The sequence below is a fragment of the Gobio gobio genome, assembly GCF_949357685.1.
Source record: "Gobio gobio genome assembly, chromosome: 10".
Classification (NCBI taxonomy): Eukaryota; Metazoa; Chordata; class Actinopteri; order Cypriniformes; family Gobionidae; genus Gobio; species Gobio gobio.
Genome location: NC_137116.1, coordinates 6693537 through 6719252, shown reverse-complemented (window position 1 = coordinate 6719252; position 25716 = coordinate 6693537). Strand labels below are relative to the sequence as shown.

The following is a 25716-nucleotide window of genomic DNA, read 5'->3' as shown; positions in this document are numbered from 1 at the left end:
TAGTTATTTTAGTTTATAAAGTTATAAATATGGATATTTTTCCTCAAACAAACGCATGACTTCGCTTCAGAAGGCCTTTATTAACCCCCGGAGCCGTGTGGAGCACTTTTATAATGGATGGATGCACTTTTATGGACTTCAAAACAGATCAGCCATTCACTCCCATTATAAAGCTTGGAAGAGCCAGGACATTTTTTAATATAACTCCGATTGTATTCGTCTGAAAGAAGAATGTCATATACACCTAGGATGACTCGAGGGTGAGTAGCCTAATCATGGGGTAATTTTCAATTTTGGGTGAACTAACCCTTTAAGGGTTAAAAAAATCTGCGCAAAGTGGTGCAGTGTTGACGCTCACCAATCACATCATCTTTTCGTCACACGGGTCAAAGTGTCATTGCACGTGAAACTCCGCCTTGAACAAACTTGCTCTACATTTCATCATCTTTATAACTAAAATCTCGATCTTGCCTGTCATCTATACATATTTGTAATATTTTTGAGGCCGTGTTTGAAGGATCTCTGCCCTGGAGTGAGCGCTCTGGTAAGTGCACTGTCATGGATCTCACTGTGTGTTTGTGTCTCTCGCCATGTGTCGGGAAGCGTGGAAGTGCCGGTGTTTGCTGTAAATTTGTATTTCACATCTATTAATGTGTGTGCGACTGAATGTTCAGAGTATCGTGGCATGTCAGTTTTGTAGTCCTAACGATTGTAGTCCTAAATCCTTGTTCGTCACTGTTTGCACAGAATGTCTGTGAGAATCTGGGACAAATCCTAAACCACCATAATGGGAAGTTTACTCCAAAACTAGAAATGTTACCACACGTAGTTCGAAAAAGACTGTGAAGGTTCGCAATAATGGCCAAGTAACGTTAGGACAATAAGGACATCAGAAGCAATTTAATGAAACATCCCCTGAGATTAAATTGTTTTTAGAAGTTGTAGCCTAATATTTAAATATACATTATTAATGTAATTATACATGTATTAATACGTGTGTGTGTTTGTGTGTCCGAAATCGCTGACATCAGCTAAAATGGGACAAATAAGCTTTTTGCGATAATGGTGGGTGGTCTTGAAATGTTGTAATAACACCACTTAATTTGAATATCAACATTTGATTGGTCAAATGTAAATCATGTGGGTGTGGCTACTACTCAAGCGCTGTGGTGTTAAAGGCACGACATGTAAGATATTTGGATTAAAATGTCCAAAAACTACTAGGACAGTTATTTTGTTGACTTGTGTGCTTACATTATGCCAAATGTTTCTAAGAATGTTTAAATCCAGAGAAATAAGCAATTTTAACCAGGACACGGAACGTGTTCGTGCATCGCCTATCAAGGACATCATACCCTCGATTTTTACCCTCGATTTAACGCGAGTACCATGTTTTACCATGCCTTATATGGATCTAGCCCACTGCAGTGTGAACAAGTGTCTCATAGCAGCCGCCGAGCGAACGCACAGAGTAGCATTATAACAACTTTCAACACACTCAAATGTGTGTAATATGATAAAACAGCGCCGCGTCACCCCATATACACATGAGCTGAAGAAGCCGAAACACTCGTCTGCGGCAGAATAAAACCTCTTTGAAATCTTTGAAAATACAAGCTCTGTGAAATCAAGGCGTCGTCAAGCTACACCTTTGTTAAAAAAAATTTTTTTGCGAAAAATTACATATTGTGTTTTTAAGGTTTAAATTCTAATACAAACAGTATTTCAATCTACAGTCTGTTCATGTGATAATTACATTTTATGCAATGTGCAATTTCTTCGTTCTGTTTAAAATATATATATCAAGTTTTGTTACTGTCCCAATTTACCTTAACATGTCAGATAAAATGGGACAGTGGCATTCAGTTAAAGTGGGACATTCTATTAATTAAAAGAATGCATTGCTTAATGTGAGAAATTGTTTTGCTTTACATAAAATGGGAAAACATGTCAGCCAAACCACTTGCACTGTCCCAATTGACCAGAAAACAGCTGTAGAATAAAAATGGGTTCATGTCATTTTTGAATCTCTGCCCCTACATTTCTTCAAAAACCGTAGTTGGAGATACAAGAGACCGTGAGCATTTGTTTAAAACATTTATCGTATAGGTAGAATAGATTTATTTGTATTTAATACACAGTTTCAAATAAGTCCCAACTTTGCTGACTTCATCCTACTTATTTTGAATAAGTTATTACTTCACGATAGCTAAAAAAGTAAATCTTATATAGTATGGATGTGTGTAGTATGAATGTTTTCCAGACGTACTATACAAAGCCACTTGAAGGCAAGCTGCTACAACTTTTGCAGTTTGTGCTGTTTAATATATTTCCCCCCGGTTTAACAGGCAAGGCTTAAGCTAGTCCCAGGCTAAAATGCATGTTTGATCTGTTTTAACTGAAAATTCATTCAGTCAAACTGACAGCTTATGATTTGTTTAAGTCTTTTTGAATGGAAGTACCCCAAACCGGAAGTATTAAATTAAGGAATGGTTTATCCCATCATTTAGCAAGAAAATGTTCCTCTTTAATATGCTATAAAAGATGTATAAAGGATAATTTTATTGCTGCCTCTTTTTCTTATTTATTTATTTTGTTGTTTATGTATTTTATGCACCCTATAGGGATTATTTTGGGGGTTTTGATATGTTATGTATAGCACTTTCTTTAAATATATTGTTTTTCTTTTTCTTTGTTGTTTAGGTGGATGCTTTAAGCCTTTTTCGGTTTTCTGCCTCTCCCTGCACAGTATTTGGATTGCATTTTCTTGTTTTTGTTGTATATATTTTATATTTGTGCAAATAAACGAAACGAAACAAAAAAAAAAGGTGCCACCCATAATTCAAAACGCAGTAGGCTCGTCAGGAATAAGGCCGATAAAGCTGTTAATTTGTCATAAGGGTTTGTACATAGCAATTGTATGTGACCCTGGACCACAAAACCAGTCATAAGGGAACATTTTGATCTATACATCTATATTTCAATTGATGTATGGTTTGTTAGGATATGACTATATTTGGCTGAGATACATCTATGCTGGAAAATCTGGAATCTGAGGGTGCCAAAAAATCGCAAAATTGCGTTTAAAGTGGTCCAAATGAAGTCCTTAGGAACGCATAATACTAATGATAATACATTTTTGATATATTTACGGTAGGAAATGTATGTATACAATGTATTGTTGGCTATTGCCACAAATATACCCATAAGACTTATGACTGGTTTTGTAGGCCAGAAAGAGCTGTGTGTGTAAACCTCGCTCCCCTGGCGCATGCTAGCGACTGATGCTAGCGTCTGCTAGCGTCCTCGTTGGCGAGTAAGATCGGTTGCATGTGTTTGTTTCATTTAATTGACATATTGACGTTTGCAGTGATTTTGTAGCATCTCTTTCCTCTGGTTAGTGAGAATGGATGGCTCTGGTGACCCCAGTGGGCCTCCACGGACGCCGCAAGCAGGGGGAGCCAGAGGGTTGCCGATGGGCCGCCGGCTGCCCGCTTCCATCACTCCGGGACGCCTCCCCACAATGCGCTCCAGAGACCTCACGTTAGGAGGCGTCAAAAAGGTTGCCATTCATTGCTGAACATGCTAGTCGCTACTAAACATTTCAGATTAGATTTCAAGTGTGTTGTTCTTTGTCCTGCAGAAAACCTTCACCCCCAATATTATTGGTCGAAAATCAAAAGAGGAGTAAGTGATGGACCATTTACTATCAGTTCATCATTCACTGTTGATATAACGAGTGCATCACTGTTACTTACAAGTGATGCTTTGCCACAGATTAAAAGCTGATGAAGGAAAGAGACGCGATAAGAAGGATGTTGAGCGAGGTCGGCAGCGGGACGGCCGAGGGAGGGGCCGAGGTCGCCCTGAGGTCATCCAGTCTCATTCTATTTTTGAGCAGGGTCCTGCTGAGATGATGGCCAAGAGGAAAGGTAAAGCAGGTTTTTGGGGGATGATTTGAATAATCGCTAGGCCAAGTATTGGGATTTGAGCCAGTGTTGGGGTAACAGTTTAGGACCCAGGACCAGTAGTGAAAAATGAAGACCAAGAGTCAGGAGTGCAATTAATTCAAGAGAAATTTACTGAAGAATAGTTTGCAGTTTCATCAGCAGAAGCCAGTTTCAAGTCTCACAAGGAGTTCGTAGGCCGCGCTCCCTCTACCAGACAGTTGTACTGTTTTCAAGGTCTAGCCACCTCATTACTGCGAGGTGGATGATTCTGATTGGCTCAGAGAAAATGAACAGTCATGGTAAATTTCCACACATTTGTCAGTTAATCAGATTCACTTGTACATATATTACTTGTTGAAGTTTTCACCCCGGAATTAGGCACATAGTGACCTTCTAGGTCTGGAGCAGGCGCCAGCTTGCCCAGAACAACAAGTCCACCCATCTCTTAGGATGCCCGTAATCCACATCCAATACTGATCTGGAACACGGAATACAGCACATATACACAGATACACAGTCTCTCCAAGGTTGTAGTTGGTTGAGCTCTGTTCCTAACCACAAAAGTTTCCCAAAACATACTGATAACATGTGCTTTCTCTCAGTGAGAGGTACAGACAATAGGACAGGCCATATTCATACAATTCTTTAGGTAGTACGTGGTACGTTTCAGTAAAAGGAAATATAAAATTATTTCATCTCTGGAAGCCGGGCTAAGTGAGCAAGCACTGTTACTGCACTCCCGTCAGGTCAGGGGTGTGTAATGCCTCCAAAATCCAAACACACGACAACATGTTCTGAAATCAAGCGTTAAGCGACACATCACATATCCCTAGGACAGACACTCGGAGAACAAATACAAACTTTAGAAAATATAAAGGAAGAAACAACAATCATTGGTCCCATTGATTTAGTAATATCATAACTGAAAAGAATCAGTAAAAACCATTATAATAATATAGAAAGATAAATATTGATTAAGGCTTTGATTATGAATTTAATTCATATATATATAGATATATTGAAGCGGCAGTGGATTTAAGAATCCAACCTTTCACCAGAATATGGTATCAGTGACACTAAATGTAATTTTGTGATGTGCTCAACATCAGCTCTTAACAGCAGTAAAATCACTGTGACACACAGCTTTGAGAAGCTGATTGATTTAAACCTCAGCTCAGCAGCAACAGCAATATGACACCATTGTTGATAATAGATCATTATGTTTACTACTACAACAACTGTATTGTATTATATTTTAAAAAGTCATTTATTCCTGTGATCAAAGCTGAATTTTCAGCATTACTCCAGTCTTCAGTGTCACATGATCCTTCACAAATCATTCTGATATAATGATTTGATGCTCAAGAAACATTTCTGATTATTATTATCAATTTTAGAGACTGTTGTGCTGCTTCATATTTCTGTGGAAACTGTGATAGTTTCCCCCAGGATGCTTTGAGGAATACAAAGTTCATTAAAGTCTTTACTGTCAATTTTGATCAATTTAATGCACCCTTGCTGAATAAAAGTATTAATTTCCTAAAAAAAAAAATCTCTCTAAAAAAACTGACCACTAGTGTTGTACTCAAGACCGGTCTTGGTCTCGAAACCGGTCTTAAGACCATTTTTTGAAGGTCTTGGTCTTGTCTCGGTCTCATACTTGGAGGACTGGGTTTTATCTCAAGGCCGGTCAAGACCACAAATGCAAGGATATCACTAAATTGCGGGGGCATTGTCTGATTTAACATCATTAATGTGATTTGATGTAAAACTTGCTGCTTAAAATGCAATCAATAACTTTGTTGTAATGTGATTTCTTTTGTTACTGTGCTGCCGGGTTCAAAATCAATTCAGCATTGTCTCAAAAATGCCCAAAATCAATATAAATGCCCACAAAATTCTGAGATTTCGTTTTTTTTTAAATATATAACATAGAATATAATTAAGCAATATCACAAGTGAGGAGAAGAGTGAAGCGAGCAGTTTTCATGAATATAAGCGTGATTGCAAATTATATTGATTTATACAAACGTTCAATGAACAAATTAATCTGAGCATTATTTATGCAGGTGTAATTGTACCAATTCAGATGCAACTTCTGTGCCATGAATTTTATTGTCAGTGATTTGATTGGTAACAGCGCTATAGTGTCTTACTATTCTAGTTGTATTTATTCATTAATAATAATAATTAGTTACATTTATATAGCGCTTTTCTGGATACTCAAAGCGTTTTACAAACAGAAGGAGGGAATCTCCTCAACCACCACCAATGTGCAGCATCCACCTGGATGATGTGACGGCTGCCATATTGCGCCAGAACACTAGCTGATTGGTGGAGAGGAGACGAGTGATGAAGCCAATCAGTATATGAGGATGATTAGGAGGCCATGATGGACAGAGGCCAATGGGCAAATTTGGCCAGGATGCAGGGGTAACACCCCTACTCTTTTTCCAAAGGACATCCTGGGATTTTTATTGACCACAGAGTGTCAGGACCTCGGATTAATGTCTCATCCGAAGGACGGTGTTCTTTGAAAGTATAGTGTCCTCATCACTATACTGGGGTGTTAGGACCCACACAAACCACAGGGTGAGCACCCCCTGCTGGCCTCACTAATACCTCTACCAGCAGCAACCTGGTTTTCCCAGTTGGTCTCCCATCCAGGTACTGACCAGGCCTGCTTAGCTTCAGTGGGAAACCAGCCTTGGGTTACAGGGTGATATGACTGCCGAATTACATTGGATTACATTAAATATAAGACATTTCTCAGACAGTAGATATGGATCTTTTAGATGAATTTAAGGAGTGCTGGTCTTGGTCTTGACTCGGTCTCGCCCTGCCTTGGTCTTGGCCTTGTCTTGGTCTCAACCCCACAAAGTCTTGGTCTTGGCACACACTGGTCTTGGTCTCTGTTTAGGTGGTCTTGACAACAACACTACTGACCACAAGCTTTTGAATGGCATTGTGTATATATACAAGGTCTTTAAACCAGGGTTTTAATGTTCATGGAAAACCTGGAATTATTCGAAAATGTTATAATGCTTTCCAGGCTTGGAAGTCATGAACGTGAATAAAATGATCAATTAATTGGACAAAAAAACTTTGAGAGTGAAATCTCTATAAAATAATGGCAAATGATAATACTGTTATATGGTACATTTGACTCCAGTAACCAAATATTCAAGAAAGTCATGGAGAAATAGTTAAATTATGAATGGAAATGGCCATATTGATTATTCAGTGAGAATGTTGGTGTTAATATCTAGGGTGTGCGTAGTCTGTTTTATGAATAAAAAAAATAGTTTCAAGTTAAATATTAGCATTTTCTTTTTGTCTCAGTGCTGTCTTATTTTTTCTATATTTGATCAGGTGTATACGATGACGCCAGAGAAACGCCAAACACTGGCCCTTCGCCCATCATCAACATCAAAAAGGAGAGAGAGACCGAAGAGGAGACTAAAGAAATCCTGCGCAAACTTGAGAAGGACAACGTATGTTTTCAAAAATAAATATCGTAGCTTATTACCTTGCAATTAAACCTGATGCGGCGATCTTAACAATAGCCATGTTTCCGTTACAGATTTGTGCAAAACTTTTTTAGATATTTTCTAAATGTTGATAAAAAACTATTGCGCAATGACAGCGTTTACATTAACCGATCTTATGCGACGTAAATTAAATTTTTTCCTCTTGCGACGAGTCATTCCAAAACGAATGGTGACGGATGTTGGAAGGTTTACGTATATCCCTGCCACTGCACTAGCCATTATTTTTAATCGAAGGTGTCTGGTCCAAGCATTAATGGCAAGGAAAGACGCTTGTACTTGGGAGCGGCCACGTGTGAGGTGTTTCTCCCTCAGATCTGCTTCAAGGTCTTAATACATTTTGGAATTTCTTAGTGGTTTAGAATCCAGTATTCCCCTAATTTTTTAAGTCTTTTATGAGTTTAATAAAGAACTCTGTCTTGTCTTCGTGTCCAGACATACCGCGCCCTCTTTAAAGAATGATCGACTTTTATATACGCCAGGTAACCTGTAAATGCGCAAAAACTTTTCAGTATTGTACATCAGTACATAAACCGGATGCAATAATAACATAGTGTAAATGATTATATTTATGAAAACTATTAAATGGATGCCGCCTTAATGGGACAATAAAAGCCCTCTCTACACCGATCCCTAACCCTACCCAAATTTTTTTTTTATTATTATTAAACATTTCGTTAGGCACTTTATTTCCATTTTTATAACATTTTCTTAATTTTTAGTTAAGTAAATGCCTTTCCGATGTGATGGGAAAAGGGAGAAGAGCGAGCTCTGCAAAAGGCGGAGTCGATCGTGTCAACCTAGATCTTTAGTTTGCATTTTTGCTAAATATTCCTTTTTCGAATTGCCTGAAAAATAACCTCATGCGAGCCTGAAACCTTCTTTGCGATAAATTGACCATTTCCATTGGGCATGTTTTCAATAAGCAATTTAAAATCGCGCAATTAGTAGGGTAATGGAAACGCAGCTAATGTCGACAAACCAAAAGTGGTTCAAATTGTATCTCTGCAAAACTGTGATTAATCGAAAATGAAAATTGGTGTGCTTCTTCAGAACCATGATTTGAGGATCCGTGCCAAATTTGGGTACAGCGCCGCCTACAGGTCATGAGATTTTGAAAACATGGCTATTTTTGCTAATAACTTTTGAACAGTTTGACAATATATGTTTTCAAAAACAAATATAACCACGTATTAGCTAGAAATTAACTAATCAAATCTGTGCAGAACCCAGCACCTGGTCATATTACAGCCCAAAATCAAAAAGAAGAAATAAAACAAATTCTGTTTTACTTTAAGAAAATAAAGCGTTTAGGTACATTAAGATCTTTTACATTGAGAAGATAATTTGTATGATAATGTATCATATTTTTCTTCTTAATTCACATTACTATAATGACATTGCATTACATTAATACAATAAAAAAATACTGATATATTGTTTAAATTTAAATATTATACATAATTATAGCATTAATTGTACTTCTTTTCATAGATTATTTACATTTAAAAAGAAAAAAAAAAAACAGTAAATTTAGTCATGAAGCCTATGTGTAAATATAGACTTAATTTTCTAAAATATATTTATTTATATATATTCACTTTTTTTTTAATGTGAAATATGACCTGTGCCATGTTTTTATGTGATTCTCTCAAATGCAAATATTGCCAATTGCTCAACTGAAAAAATTATGTGTCACCTACAAGACTTTGGTTGTGTGCCGTAGTTTCTGGATGACCCTCACCTGACAGGTGAAAGAGGAAGCTGTCCTGTGCAGCTGCCGCTGGCTGTGTCCGGATGGGTCTTCAAACAGGAGTTCACTGAGAAGACCTCTTCAGATCCTGAACCAATCAGCACTGGAGCTGAAGTCAAGGGTAGGAGTGACGGCACAAATTAAAGGGGCTATATGCAACTTTTTCCCCAAAATAAACGTAACAATAGCCTTTTTATTTTACCATTTATGACTCAAACATCTCCTGATGAGCATACTGACACCTTGTCCGCTCACAGTGGGTGCACCTATAAGCCTGTATCCTATTTTTCCTATTTTCTGGCGGGTCGTCTTTTCCCGCGCTGTCTGCGGATGTGACGTCACCACCGCTGCGAGAGCGAGCAGAAAATGAGAGCAGTTCTGTTTTTTGGCCACAGGTGTCAGTCGCGAGTTTAAATTTCAGAAAAACGCATATAGCCCCTTTAAGATGGCCAATGCTGTTAGTCAGTCAGGAATATGCATGTTGGGGAGTTTCACATGAGGATAAAAAAGTTCCCTGCGTGGATTTCACTTGTGTTCAAGTTGGTAATTTGAATTTGTGGCATTAATTTGACCAACAGAAAGCTGCTTGGCTTTGACTTTTGTGTGAGCTGAGCTTCTTACATCCCTCCACGATTGACAATAGACGTTTTTTGCTTGTGAAATTTCACCACAAATTTACTAAAAGTAAAAAGTACTAATTGAAAGTTTATTTTTATATACTCCAGTCCATCCTACTGCTCAAAATACAATGTGCTAGACACACAGATAGAGCTTAAATAGGTTATGCCTCAGTCTGACATCATTACATCTACAGCAGCGGGGGAGAAGCGTGGCCATTAATTTGCGTTATTTTAACGTTATGTTTAGTTTTTACCTAAAACCTACCCCGTTCAGATGTAATGTCCACATTCAAGCGTTCCATACAACGGGCTTAAACAGCACGTCCTTTTTATAGCAGATTTAGTTTACAAACAATTGAAACTCGCTCTGACCGCATCATTTGAATCATTAAGTTGTTGACTTGAGATCAGATGGAGTCCAAGTGTGCCGTACACAAGCTGAAAAGTCTAGCGCTGTGTCTGTTATCGACCCCTATACCCTTAGGAAGGGCACTATTTGAGGGAACAGCCATTTGTAGTGGTGTCCGAAACCATAGTGGACGTTATCGAGTGCACTCATTCAGTCCCATAATGCACTGCAGTAACGAGTGTACAATTGGGCTGCGTTTTAGTAAGTTAAAAAACCCTGATCCTAAGTTTTATACTGCCAAATAAACAGATGGAGCGGTTCGTCAGTTCGGAAGCCTGTGCAATACGTCCAATGCAATTAAACATTTGCACTACATGATGCTGGTATTATTGTAAAGATTAAAAAAAGAGATTTCATGAATTGCAATGGCAAAAGTTTGTTGAACAAAACAGCAATAAAGTCATACTTGTCACGGGGCTTGAACTGCGTCAGAAATAACTGTTAAAGCAGTTTTTCATGATGAGCGATCACACAGCCACATAATGCGTGAGGTTATTAATGTACAAAACATTCAAAAGTCTTCTTTTTTTCATGATGGGAAGGGCTGGGCTGCTTGTGCTTCAAGCTTACAAGCTGATCAAGTCACATTATATGTAAGACACTTGTACAATTTCTCGTTCAAATGTATGCTGCTCCCACAAAAATTACATGACATAATAGCTAGGCTACTTCATAAATCACCTAGTCTTTTGATGAAGATGGTTGCTATAGGAAAAGTAAATAAAAAAAACTTTGCTATTGTCAGTAATTTTTATAATATTGTGACACAGACATGTCAACTCCAAATTTCAATTTCATAGCACACGACACGTTTTATGATCATTTTAAAATGTTAAATGTATGTATTGATACTTTTAATCCATTAAATTCAGAAACACTGAATTAACGTCTTCATCAAAAGACGATTTATGAAGTTGGCGTGTCATACTTATTTGGGGGTCGGCGGAGCAGCATATATTTTGATGAGAAAATGACACCTCTGGCCATTGATTCTGTTGGGTCAGATACTGTACGGACAGAGACTGTACGGACAATCTGACCCAATACGGTTCAGTTTTTCTATTTATCTTGCTCTGTCGAGCGGCAAAAGTGATTCTACACAGCTATACTGGGTTAACCCCATCCATTTCCATTGTGGGGGAATGGACTGTTTTCCCCCACGTCGACTCCGCCCCCACGCCACACCCCGAGCTATGACACGACGCCAAACAAGTCTATGATTGAATTTGGAAATAAAGCAAAATAACTGAGAAAAATGAGAATTAGTCCTCAGATGCCATGTCTTTAATTTATAGCAAAAAAAACTAGCATGAATAATAAACTTTAATAATTATCATGGTGAAGCTGGAATTGAAAATCACAAGCTAAGTGTCTTTAAAAGCTTTTATTCTTGCCAAGAAGGCCAATTCGCACATGCAGGTTGTGCAGTCAGAAAAGACAAAAAACAAAGCCCCTCACTTGTTCTTTTATACACTCATTTCAATGGGTGAGGGCCAATAACACAACACAATAAAAAAAACTCCCTAGTTGGTGTTATCTGCAGCTGTCCCACCTTGAAGCCTCCGAGAACTTGTTCAAGGCTACAGACAACGAACACACTAGTTCCATGGAGAAGAGTATCAAAGTTTCATCAAACAAGAATGTGTTACTACTGAAAACTAGAATTCCCCTTATATTTAACAAAAACATCTTATATGAGTTCAATATCAAAAACACAAAATTTCCCTTATACATGTCTCTGCGCGGGTGATGACTTCTTCCGGGCAAAATCACAAGGAACGACATGTTTTTATGGAATGTAGAGTGAAAAGTACTATATTGGACTATTTTTATTTTGGAAAACTACTTCACTACATTCCAAAGTATAATAAAGTATTAGAAAAATTTAATTAAAGGGTTAGTTCACCCAAAAATGAAAATTCTGTCATTAATTACTCACCCTCATGTCGTTCGACACCCGTAAGACCTCCGTTCATCTTCGGAACACAAATGAAGATATTTTTGTTGAAAGCTGATGGCTGAGAAAGGCTTCAGATAGGCCTCCATTGGCATTCAGTACATTCACACTCCCAAGACCCATAAAAGGCACTAAAAAGATCGTTACAAAGTCCATCTCAACACAGTGACTCTACAATAATTTTACGATGCGACGACAATAGTTTTTGTGCGAAAAAAAATAAAAAAAATAACGACTTTATTCAACCTCTTCTTGTCTTCCGTGTGTCCCTCCACAACGCATTCGCGAGAATATGACATAGCGCCGGCGTTCGGGAATCCATGGAATGCACACTTTAGTCCCATTTGAGAACTACGCCGAGACCTAAAGCACGATCAATGTAGAATTCAACAGCTTAGACACGCGCGTCTTCCTCTGCTCGTAAACAAATCACTTCTGGGTCATGTGTCCGAACGCCGGATCTGCGTCATATTCTCGCGCATGCGTCGTGGAGGCACACACGGAAGACAATAACAAGTTGGATAAAGGCGTTATTTTGATTTTTTTTTGCGCACAAAATCTATTGTCGTCGCATCGTAAAATTATTGTAGAGCCACTGTGGTGAGATGGACTTTGTAACGACGTTTTAAGTGCCTTTTATGGGTCTTGGGAGTGTAAATGTACTGAATGCCAATGGAGGCCTATCTGAAGCCTTTCTCAGCCATCAGCTTTCAACAAAAATATCGGGTGTCGAACGACATGAGGGTGAGTAATTAATGACAGAATTTTCATTTTTGGGTGAACTAACCCTTTAAGTACTTATTACTGTCAATCACTGGTGACCGCACCTATAGACAAGAAATAAGGTATTTAGTGAGCATTCATTACACACAATTGAAGAGTGACAACTCTCTCTCTATTATCCATCCATTCCTTCAGTCAAGCAGGAGCCACTGGATATTCCTGAAGCCAAGAAGGGGGAGACTATGTTCAGAATGCCAACCTTGCCCGAACCCGATTTGCTACCTGATTTACTGGAGGTGTGGAATCACTGCAAAGAGGAGGAGCTTCTCTTTATGCAGCTCCCTGATTCGCTGCCAGGCCAGCCGCCCACCAGTGACGTCCGGCCCACCAAAACAGAGGTGCAGTCCAGTGACGGACAGACCATGATGCAGAAGACCGAGACACAGGTTGCCACTGGCTAGATTTAGATCACATGGTCATGTTGTTTTTGCATATGCTCATGTTATTTTTGTCCTCCTGTGTGTTTGTGTGTCAGGACGAGTCTCAAGAAGAGAACAGCTGTTGTCTCAAGGATCTACAGGAGGGTTTGGTGGGAAAGATGCTCGTAAGGAAGTCGGGCAAAGTGCAGCTTATTCTGGGTAACGTCACCCTGGATGTGGCTCTGGGAACCTCCTGCGCCTTCCTGCAGGTCAGTTACACTCATTAGGACAGTGAAAGTAACATGTGAAGGCCATATGGGAACCCATACTTGGAATTTGTCCTCTGCACACACCCGGAGCTGTGGGCAGCGATTTTTGCTGTGGCACTTGGGGAGCGATTGTGGGTTAGGTGCTTTGCTCAAAGGCACCTCAATCATTTCCTGCCGGTTTTGAGAATTGACCCCGCAACCTTCGGGTTACCGGTCTGACTCTCTAACATTTGGCCATTAGGAAAGTTATGTTATAATGCTACTCTGTGCGTTCGCTCGGCGCTACTGTGAGACACTTGTTCACACTGCAGTGAGCTAGAACCATATTAGGCATGGTAAAACATGGTACTCGCGGTAAATCGAGAAAACCAGATTTAAACAATAAGACTAACTGTGTTGAGCTGTTGAACAATGATTTAGTTTTCTGTGATGAATGATCCAAACAGTTGCTCTTCTGTCTAATTAAACACATCATATAGTAAAGCGTCTTTGGTGTTTCCATGGTTTCTACTCTATTTCTCCTCGGAAATCGAGGGTAACGCGGCTATGATGTCACTGATAGGCGACACACGGACACGGTCCGCGTCCTGGTTAAAATTGCGTATTTCTCGGGATTTAAACATTCTTGAAAACATTTGGCATAATCTAAGTACACAAGCCAACAAAACATATAACATTGTTCTAGTGGTTTTTGGATATTTTAATAAAATAATCTTACACATTGTTCCTTTAAAGGCTGCTTTGTTTTTTTATTTTGCAAGGAAACCATTACAATAAGGCAATACAAAAATCACATCAAATCACTAAATAATCAACTTAAAAAACAAGAAAAAATATGAACAGTAATTAAACAGTCCAAAAACAAATGTACTGTTGTTGTTTCAATTTTGGCATCACAGAAAGTACAACTATTGTGATCAATATTAAATCTATATCTAAGAAGTTCTAAGGATGGGTAAATACTGTTAAAAATGTTAAAGTGTACTTCCTTAGATTTGGGAGGGACAGGCTGCTTGATTGTTGACCTGAGGGTATGTATATTAATCTGGATATACACCAATCAGGCATGACATTATGACCTATGCATATATGACTAATATTGTTTTGTGAGGTGGGGCCTCCATGGATTGGACTCGACAGATGCTCGATTGGATTGAGATCTGGGGAATTTGGAGGCCAAGTCAACACCTCAAACTCGTCGTTGTGGTCCTCAAACCATTCCTGAACCATTTTTGCTTTGTGTCAGGGCGCATTATCTGCTGAAAGAGCCACAGCCACCAGGAAATACCGTTTCCATGAAAGGGTGTACATAGTCTGCAACAATGCTTAGGTAGGTGGTACGTGTCAAAGTAACATCCACATGGATGGCAGGACCCAAGGTTTCCCAGCAGAACATTGCCCAAAGCATCACACTGCCTCCGCCGGCTTGCCTTCTTCCCATAGTGCATCCTGGTGTCATGTGTTCCCCACACACATGCACCCGGCCATCCACGTGATGCAATAGAAAACGTGATTCATCAGACCAGGCCACCTTCTTCCATTGCTCCGTGGTCCAGTTCTGATGCTCACATGCCCACTGTTGGTGCTTTCGGTGGTGGACAGGGGTCAGCATGGGCATCCTGACTGGTCTATGGCTATGCAGCCCCCACAAACTTTGATGCACTGTGTATTCTGACACCTTTCTATCAGAAGCAGCATTAACTTCTTGAGCAATTTGAGCTACAGTAGCTCGTCTGTTTGATCGGACCACACGGGCCAGCCTTCGCTCCCCACGTGCATCAATGAGCCTTGGCCGCCCATGACCCTGTGGCCGGTTCACCACTGTTCCTTCCTTGGACCACTTTTGATAGATACTGACCACTGCAGACCGGGAACACCTCACAAGAGCTGCAGTTTTGGAGATGCTCTAACCCAGTCGTCTAGCCATCACAATTTGGACCTGGTCAAACTCGCTCAAATTCTTATGCTTGCCCATTTTTCCTGCTTCTAACACATCAACTTTGAGGACAAAATGTTCACTTGCTCTCTAATATATCCCACCCACTAACAGGTGCCGTAATGAAGAGATAATTAGCGTTATTCACTTCACCTGTCAGTAGTCATAATGTTATGTATGATCAGTGTATTTTACAATGTTGTGTTAATTTCAAAACAGTCTCCATCACCACTGGTGTTTTAAAGCATTTTACAAAAGTTGCTTGTCCACACTGAAACATCGTAAAATGCTAAAATCCTCTTACTGTGCATGAATAAACACAATAAAAGAGATGATACGAGAGACCAATCTAAAACAATCGCACTCATGTTTGATGCTGGACCGCATTTGTGAGTAAATTTCCTTTTATCTTTGCAAGAATGTCATGAGAATATTGCACCAAGTAATTTTTATCTTTAGCAACACTGAAAGTAAACATCCAACATCCACATACAAGTATAAACATGAATATCTTTGGATGCGTCGTTGTTTTCAAATAACTCCAATATGCCAAATGTTTTCAGTCCAAACTGTAATGCAAAAACTGCGTTTTCACATTAATCTGAGGACAAAGTAGAGAAAAAAAGCATTTTTAATTCATATCAGGATTAGTGTATGTAGACTTCTGATCTGATCATTTGGTGGAGAATCACTGCCGACTGCTGGGGTGACGATGTTATAACCACGTTTCCACCGCAGGAACTTTCCCCAGGGATTTCCTGGGGAAAAAAGTTCCTGGGACAAATTGTTCTGGGTAATTTAGGTGGAAACTGGGCTTATGACAGTATTTATAGACCCAAAGGTCAAAGAATGTAATGAAATTGGTGACACAAACACCATATAGGGACTTTGGGTCTGAATCTGTACACACAATCTACACTCACCTAAAGGATTATTAGGAACACCTGTTCAATTTCTCATTAATGCAATTATCTAATCAACCAATCACATGGCAGTTGCTTCAATGCATTTAGGGGTGTGGTCCTGGTCAAGACAATCTCCTGAACTCCAAACTGAATGTCAGAATGGGAAAGAAAGGTGATTTAAGCAATTTTGAGCGTGGCATGGTTGTTGGTGCCAGACGGGCCGGTCTGAGTATTTCACAATCTGCTCAGTTACTGGGATTTTCACGCCCAACCATTTCTAGGGTTTACAAAGAATGGTGTGAAAAGGGAAAAACATCCAGTATGCGGCAGTCCTGTGGGCGAAAATGCCTTGTTGATGCTTGAGGTCAGAGGAGAATGGGCCGACTGATTCAAGCTGATAGAAGAGCAACTTTGACTGAAATAACCACTCGTTACAACCGAGGTATGCAGCAAAGCATTTGTGAAGCCACAACACGCACAACCTTGAGGCGGATGGGCTACAACAGCAGAAGACCCCACCGGGTACCACTCATCTCCACTACAAATAGGAAAAAGAGGCTACAATTTGCACAAGCTCACCGAAATTGCACAGTTGAAGACTGGAAAAATGTTGCCTGGTCTGATGAGTCTCGATTTCTGTTGAGACATTCAGATGGTAGAATCAGAATTTGGCGTAAACAGAATGAGAACATGGATCCATCATGCCTTGTTACCACTGTGCAGGCTGGTGGTGGTGGTGTAAGGGTGTGGGGGATGTTTTCTTGGCACACTTTAGGCCCCTTAGTGCCAATTGGGCATCATTTAAATGCCACGGCCTACCTGAGCATTGTTTCTGACCATGTCCATCCCTTTATGACCACAATGTACCCATCCTCTGATGGCTACTTCCAGCAGGATAATGCACCATGTCACGAAGCTCGAATCATTTCAAATTGGTTTCTTGAACATGACAATGAGTTCACTGTACTAAAATGTCCCCCACAGTCACCAAATCTCAACCCAATTGGGATGTGGTGGAACGGGAGCTTCGTGCCCTGGATGTGCATCCCACAAATCTCCATCAACTGCAAGATACTATCCTATCAATATGGGCCAACATTTCTAAAGAATGCTTTCAGCACCTTGTTGAATCAATGCCACGTAGAATTAAGGCAGTTCTGAAGGCGAAAGGGGGTCAAACACAGTATTAGTATGGTGTTCCTAATAATCCTTTAGGTGAGCGTATACACTTCTTAATCGGTCTGATTACATGCTTTTCTGTCTCTGTGTTTTTTTAGGAGCTGGTCTCAGTAAATACAGAGGGCAGAAGGGGAGACCTGTCAGTGCTGGGACACGTTAAACACAAGTTGGTTTGTTCACCGGACTTCCAGGCTCTTCTGGAAAACAGAGCGTGAGGAGCGGCTGCTGGAATCACCAGTGTTTCACTCGAGTGCTGTGTATCCCTTTGTGAGGAAATATTCCCATGTACTGTCACTAATGGAGAACTCGGAGTGAATGAACGAGAATTATTTATGCGCAAGGAAATGTATTTAGAAGAATTTATGAGTTGTCATTCAGGAGTGAGACACTATAACACATGTAAATATTGTGGGTTAGAATAACTAATACATTTATATAAAAAAATCTGGGTTTGAGTTTTGAAACTTTAAGTTAATAAAAAAAGTGTCAAATACATTTTCTTTTCTTTTTTTGTTTTGGTTAAATTGATTGAATCAGCCCCCTAGTGGTGAAAATTGCCAAATAGGCACCTTTCAAAAACATTACATTTTGACTATACATTATGTGGTAGATTTTGTATTGTTTTGTTAGGAAGAGGATGTTTTTGTGACCATAAAAGTCATTATAATTTGTTTACATTTTCGGACAAAAGTAATATTCGGTATGAAATCAAAATTTTAGATACCAGTGACAATTTTATAAAATAAAATGGGATAATCAAATGTAAAATAACAACACATAGTCACTGTATGGACATAGTTTAATCCTTATTAAAGTTACAAAAGTTATTCAGTCAAGAGCAGTGAGCATTTGATAAAAAAAAAAAAAAAAACACAGACAGCAGTAGTAGGAATATTAGGCTGCTGTCACTTTAAGACGGAATGCATGGATTCAAACTGATACACATGCGGTCGGTTTCTTTCTCAACTCTACGTTCATTTAAAGTCCCCATTAATTTATTTTTAATTTTTTTGGCTTTTAGTATGAAAATGTTAGTCTTACTGTTATCTAGAAGCTCAAAAACAATGACAAGTGTTCAGTCTCTCACTTCTGCCAATATGGATGATTTTGATAACATCACTCTGAAGCCCCGCCCCCTACATTATAAACAGACACAGTGGATCATATGAGCGAGTCGGCACAGGCCAGAAAACGCATCGACCAGTTTGAATTCTGCACTGAATGCTGTATTTTATAGCGATATGGAGGTTAGGAGGAGAAATGGTTAGAGATTAGGAGGAAACTGTGGCTTTAACGAAACTGTGATATAAACTAAACACTATTGGCTATTTAAAAAACAAAGAGGAGGAGCTGTTTGATATGCCCCGCCCTGTCTTCCTGTTTCAGTGGAAATTACATTAACACATTAAATAATGCTGTGTGTTTCAAGGCACTTCAGTGGGACTTTAAGACTGACTATGTTTACTAGGATACCGAGATGTGGATAGAAGATGACGTGACTGGTCACGGGTAAATGTGTGTTCAGAATGCCACTGCTCCTGTTTGGTGGCTTGAAATGGCTATACATTTGTGCAATGCCAGCTGGAACTTGTTGATAACATTTACCTTTGTCAATGCCTGCCTCAATCCTTTCCTCTACGCATTTAACCACGGGTCACTTCCAAACCCGCAGTAACATCCAGCAGTAGAACCACATGATAGAAAATCATACAGGAAAAAGGTTTTTGTCAAACAAGTTAAAAATATTCCTCAAGTGGTAACATTTAAATGAACTGGTCTTGTCCTAGTCAAAAATATTTACTATGACTGAATCAACCAGACTACATTGGGTTTTTAAAGGTCAATCCAAGTGAAGACTGCACATAATCTGACTTCATTGTGTTACTAAATTACATTAATATTACATTACATTAATACATTTAAATTCACATTAATCAGAAAAAATGTTTGTTAACAGTAAAATCAAATCAAAGCAGACTCTGAAGTGGCATTAGTTACATACATGCAGAAGAGGCATGAATGCATTTACACTGCACTTACAATTTCATAAATGATGTTTATGAGCAGTGTTGAGGAAAGTTACTTTGAAAAGTAATGCATTACAATATTGTGTTACCCCCTTAAAAAGTAACTAATTGAGTTACTTAGTTACTTTTTACTTTTTCTCACCTGGGTAGGGCTTTTTTCCCCCTATTTTTGTGCAAATGTAAAGACCTCTTCACACCAAAATTGAAATAATAAGCCTCAGGCTGAGGTAAAACTGCAAATTCACACATGTACAGTAAAGGGTGCAGCTCAAACAAACCTTTAAGCTGTGCTGCCATTCTGGATAATGGAAGAATAGGTCGCAGGAGAAAAAAGTTTAACACTTACTTCAATAAAATCTAAAGTCATTTTTGCTTATGGTTTAACTGAATCATCGAAGGTTGGCAGCAAGACATTGGTCAATAATGTCAGATTAAATGCATACAAATATTTGTTTTATTTAATATTTCATTATTGGATGTTTGCATAGTATTCTGATTTTGCATTTGACTGATTTTATTTTATTGACTGAAGTGAGATGAATAAATTCTCACATTTAGTCTAGAACTACAATAACATGTTTACACACAACGCCTCTGAAATTACTCTCGATTTTTCTCAACATGGGGACAGGAGAGCTGTCAGTCAAATAAATGGGAAAAAGTACCAACACTGGTTATGAGACTAATGTTTTAGATATAACATTTTGAATAGGCCTATAGAATTGATGGAAACAATGAAATGCATTCATGCCTCCTCTGATACTGATCTTATTTTACTGGTAACAGCCCTAGTGCCTCATTCTTCTAATTTAATACATTTATTAAATTTAATTTAATAAATAAAATAAAAATTCAAGAATTTGACAAACATGATGACGCATACATTTAATAAAGTTAGAAAAAAATTGGGGAAACATCACCCCTTAATGGAAAGGTTTGTTTCTGTTGCTGTCAACATTGTTTTTGGAAGTTATTGGAACATTAAAATGACAGTTGGCTCAATAATCTGAGGGGCGTGACTGGTGCTCTTTGAATGGGCATGATGCTGTAACAATGTAAGGCGTGAGGTGTGTGTTTCACGAGCTGTGTTTACATGAACGCCTTTTGTTTGATTGAATCCTCAATAATTCCAATTGATGATTTAGCCTAAGACATGTGATTTATCAGTAGGTTACACACCTTCAGAAAAAATGTGCTTTCCTTTTCACTCCTCCCATTGTGCATGATTGCAGAATAATAATTATATATATATATATATATATATATATATATATATATATATATATATATATATATATATATATATATATATATATATATATATATATATTCATTATTTTCTATATAAAATAATACATTTTTGTTCAATAAATATACTGTCATTAAAATATGTTAATATAAAAATATATTAAGATTCAAAAACAAAATTACTTTAAAAAGTAAATATTCTGAAAGCATTGAATGAGCCTATAATTTAATATGGATTTATAGTAGTAACATTAAATTATATTTTATTATATGATGATTAAAGGTCCCATGGCATGGCATTTTTCTATTATTTTATAATGTTTCCTGAGGTGTACTTATATTGTTAGTATGATTTTTACATTAAAAAAATCATAATTTAGAAATAAAAGGCATTTGTTCTATACTGTTGGCTAGAATGCCCTGTTTCAAGGGGCGTGTCTGCTGTGAGACTTCAGTGAAAATACCCACTGTTGTGATTGGCTGACATCTTTGCATTTGAAATGAGTGTTAGATTATGTTGCAGAGGAAGGGGAGGTAACCTTTCCTGGTATGACATCATAACAGGAAAATTCCAGATCAGCTCATCTGAGCTCTCATTTTCTCAAAGGCAAAGAAAGACAGCCAGAACTCGGTTTACACTCATCAACATTTCTAGCCACTTGGGGACCATATACAGGCTAGGGGAACTCATAGTAATGTTAAAAAACCTCATAAAATGAAATGTTCATGCCATGGGACCTTTAAAGGTCCCATGGCATGGCATTTTTCTATTATTTTATAATGTTTCCTGAGCTGTACTTATATTGTTAGTATGACCTTTACATCATAAAATGTCATAATTTAGAAATAAAAGGCATTTTTTTCTATACTGCTGTTTGCCCTGTGGCTGAATGCCCTGCTTCAAGAGGCGTGTCTGCTGTGAGACTTCAGTAAAAACACCCACTGTTGTGATTGGCTGACATCTTTGTATTTTAAATGAGCGGAGGGGGCGTGGTTTAACGAGGTCTACGAGGCACGAGCTGCTGCCAGAGAGACGGATGGACCTGAGTTCACTTCACATCAGTTCTCAGCATGTCTGAACTGTTTTATTAACAGCATATACTTCAGGTTATTAGTCTATTTCTAGTCGGAGGGACTGTCACTCATGTCAGAAAGTTAGTAACTTTAGTAAATTATGGATCAGCGCTGACTGGAGACGCAAACCGTTTAGAACGATTCAGTCCGATTTGGTGAACTGATTCGGTTCACTAAAAAGAACTGGTTCAAAAGAAAGATCGTTCGCGAACCGGACATCACTAATGTACCAGAGATGGAGCTCAGCGATTGCTAACAAAGTTATTTATAGTAACTACTGAGTTATGAGAGCGCTGTCAGTCAGCGCGAGTTTATTGTGTTTGTATCTGAGAGTTCTGAATAAACACGAGTCCCAGTCACACCGAGTCCGTCTTCTCTTCATCATTATTCTACCAACTTTGTAACACATGCAAAGTACCATTACAGCTGTCTAGATGAATGAGCTAAAAGTAAGTGTTGATAAAGTGTAAAATAAAATAAAAGCGTCAGTGACGCGCGTTGAGTACACAGCGCAAACAAAGACACAACAGCAGTAATCGAATGTAATCCAGTTTATTGTGGGGAAAGCTGGCTAGCCTAGCCGGATACCCTCACGCTTACCCCCCTTCTGCTTAATCTCACGCCGCGTTTGGTGCCTCCGCTGTGGGCCAGATGCAGTACTGGGGGTCGGGGATGTTGAAGGCCGAGCTTCGGCGTGTGTGAGGTTTATCTCTGCTGATGTTGAGCAGAAACTCATGACTGTATGCACATTTTAGAACCGATAGACGCGACGAGGACGTACAAAAACACTGACTCACAAGATATAAAACACGAAAACACGTTCTGTCTGGAGAGAGAGAAGCCGCATTGTGTGCACGAATAATAAATAATTAGCTACACATCAGAAATCACTGATCACAGATCAGAAGGAACTGAAAAAAGACTTCTGTTTTCATTTGTACATCCAAACACTGAGAAACTGCCAGCGTTCACTCGTTCACAAGTAATGATCTCTCGACTCGAGCGCTTGCATGGGCGTGGCAGATTCTCTGGGCGGAGGAAAGGGAGGAAACCGTTCCTGCTTGGACGTCAAAGCAGGAGACTTCAGGATTGGCTCGTCTGGCCTGTCATTTTCTCAAAGGCAGAGAGAGACAGCCACAACTCGGTTTTACACCGATCAACATTTCTATCCACTTGGGGACAATATTCAGGCTAGGGGAACTCATATTAATGTTGAAAAACCTCATAAAATGAAAATTTCATGCCATGGGACCTTTAATACCTTTTTTTTTTATATATGATGGTTTCATGTGATTATCTCGTGGCCACTCAACTTATATGATATTTCCAATCTCAATCTAACCATATGATGTCAACAAATGTAAAAGTCAGTCAGCTGTTTATTATCATGTTAAATATTGTCTTTAGCCCCAAATACATACTTTTACATATTCTTACCTTAATGAAAAACTGATGCTTTATTTACCTTGAACAAATCATTAGCAAGACCTTTGTCTAAAAATAAATTCAATAGTTTTTTAAAAAAAACATAATTGGATCAAATTAGCACAGAATCTGCTGCTGCCCGTGATCGCCTCAAAGATCAGATTTCCACGTGCATCTTGAAACATTTTTTGGAAAGTGCAGCTGCAAGTTTGTGCGCCATCTAGCGGTTTAGAGGAAAAAAAATCAAAGGAGCCTTTTACCCCGTGTAGCCTTTAGCCCCGTTGCAGCACTTGAATTGTTTTTTGCATGCAATATTAGGAAAACCATGGGCGTCGGAAGCAAAAAAAAATGTGGGTGGGTCCTTCCCCAGAAAATATTTTACTGGAGTAGATGCCATTTCCATTAAGTGCAAAGAGCCCGCCTTGTTTACTAAACGTCTGGTTTGGTCAGACAAAACTATGGAAGACACTACAGGGCTCGACATTAACGCTTGTCCGGGACAAGTGGATTTTTTGAAGGGGCAAGTGAAAGACCATTTCACTTGCCCGACCGGACAAGCTGATTAAAACATCAATAAGAAAAAATAACTAGGGAATCACCAAAATGCAAGAATGATTCTGCATTCATTAGTGTAAGTGGCGATCAATAGTCGATAATAATATATAATGTATAATGAACTGACGGTAACAAGGTTGTGCTGTTGATGCTCGCGCAGCCTCTCGAGGAGAAATCCAAACAAATGTGCGCCGCTCACACAGAGAAACACAGTTAACACACTGCAGTGAACATGAAGAAATGTGGAGTTTATTTATATTTATAACATGATACAGTTGCAACGTCACATTACCAAGAGTGCTGTTTTCCTGAATACCATCACGATTGAAAACATGACACTGATTTCATATGACAGTTCCATAAACAATTATTAACATTAAGTCACTTACATTTTAGACGCAATATTGAGTGTTTTTGTTCTATTTCAGCAGCGAAAATAGTTCCAAACAAAGATAACAGCAGAACCATAACGCATCTCACAGCAACAATGTGTTACTGAATGATTGAGCGTTTTGATTGAATCGGTTGAATCAAAGATTCAATGACCGAGTGCCGAGTGCCTCATTCGAATCGACTCAATGATTCACTCATTAAGACCTGCCGCTACCTACTGGCAGTTTAGATTCATGTTTAAACATTCTTTCCAACATTTCTTAATTGTATATTAAAAAATATTTAAAACAAGCTCATAACATTATTTAATGCATTTGTAATTTTTCAGTGTAAATTATTTCATTTGATTGGTAACAGCCCTATAGTTTCTTCTTCTAATTTTAAAAATATAAAAGGAAAGCTGAAGCATAGCCTATATTTAATAAGATTAGGGGGGAAATGCCCTTTATAAAAGGTAAAAATATCACAAATATGCAGATTTAAATATGTCAAAGCTGATTGAACACTGGTGAGAATATTGCTTCAGAATACATTTTATTTACAACACCGAAAAAATCTTCTTCTTTTTTCCGGACAAGCACATTTTTTTACTCTGACAAGTGAATGACAGATTTACTTGTCCGAGGGACAATCACGTGAACAAGCTTAATGTCGAGCCCTGCTCTACAATTTTCACAGCGGCAGTAGTGTGGGGGTAACTCACATGGGCGACCCGAGGTTTGAATCCGCCTTTTGCCGAACTCACTCTACTCCCTTTTTCCATCACATATCAGATCTGAAAGGCATTTATTTTCAATAAAAATGAGTGGAAATAAAGCGCCTAACGTGTGTCTAATAATAAAGTGTTTATCGGTTAGGGGTAGGTGAACAGACATGCACTGAATTAGAGATGGCAAAAGTGAGTGGGTCCAATATCATTGGTCTTAAAAAGTGGGTGGGTCTTGTCCCACCAACTTACAATGGTTCTGACGCCTATGAGGAAACATGACTGTAAACTGAATTTGCAGTCGCGTTTCAAATGCATTGATCAATGTGCTTAAGTAGACTTCAGTGTTACCACTCATCACGCGCTGCGCGTAGGGAACCAAGTGCTGAGGGTGGAACCACAAGAAAATGCTCTCTCCACTACCCCAACCTCCCCCCGCTCAGCTCTACAAAGTGATGAACATCACAAAGTATCATCATAAAGTATTTATGCTTAGGGCACCAAGACAGCCAGCAGTGACTGTGTGTGACATTTGATATTTCAAATTTGATCATTTAAATTGTGCATGAGATTTTATGGGAAATGCTTTTGTTCTGTTTTGGTTCTGTTCTACTTCCTGT

The 25716-nt window shown here is 38.8% G+C and overlaps 1 protein-coding gene across 2 annotated transcripts; it reads left to right on the top strand.

Annotated features, from left to right (window-relative positions):
- The first annotated feature begins 362 nt into the window (after nucleotides 1–362).
- polr3d (polymerase (RNA) III (DNA directed) polypeptide D) lies at nucleotides 363–19099 on the top strand. Of its 2 annotated transcripts, none has more exons than XM_079826582.1 (9): nucleotides 363–544; nucleotides 3402–3562; nucleotides 3644–3687; nucleotides 3778–3932; nucleotides 7323–7444; nucleotides 9225–9372; nucleotides 13156–13406; nucleotides 13496–13648; nucleotides 17767–18522. In XM_079826582.1, the coding sequence occupies exons 2-9, from the start codon at nucleotides 3407–3409 to the stop codon at nucleotides 17881–17883; spliced, it is 1146 nt and encodes a 381-aa protein (XP_079682708.1). In that variant the 5' UTR covers nucleotides 363–544; nucleotides 3402–3406; the 3' UTR covers nucleotides 17884–18522. The 2 variants fall into 2 exon arrangements, with proteins under 2 accessions (XP_079682708.1, XP_079682709.1); XM_079826583.1 differs by having other exon boundaries at nucleotides 380–544; nucleotides 3382–3562; nucleotides 17767–19099.
- The last annotated feature ends 6617 nt before the right edge of the window (nucleotides 19100–25716 follow it).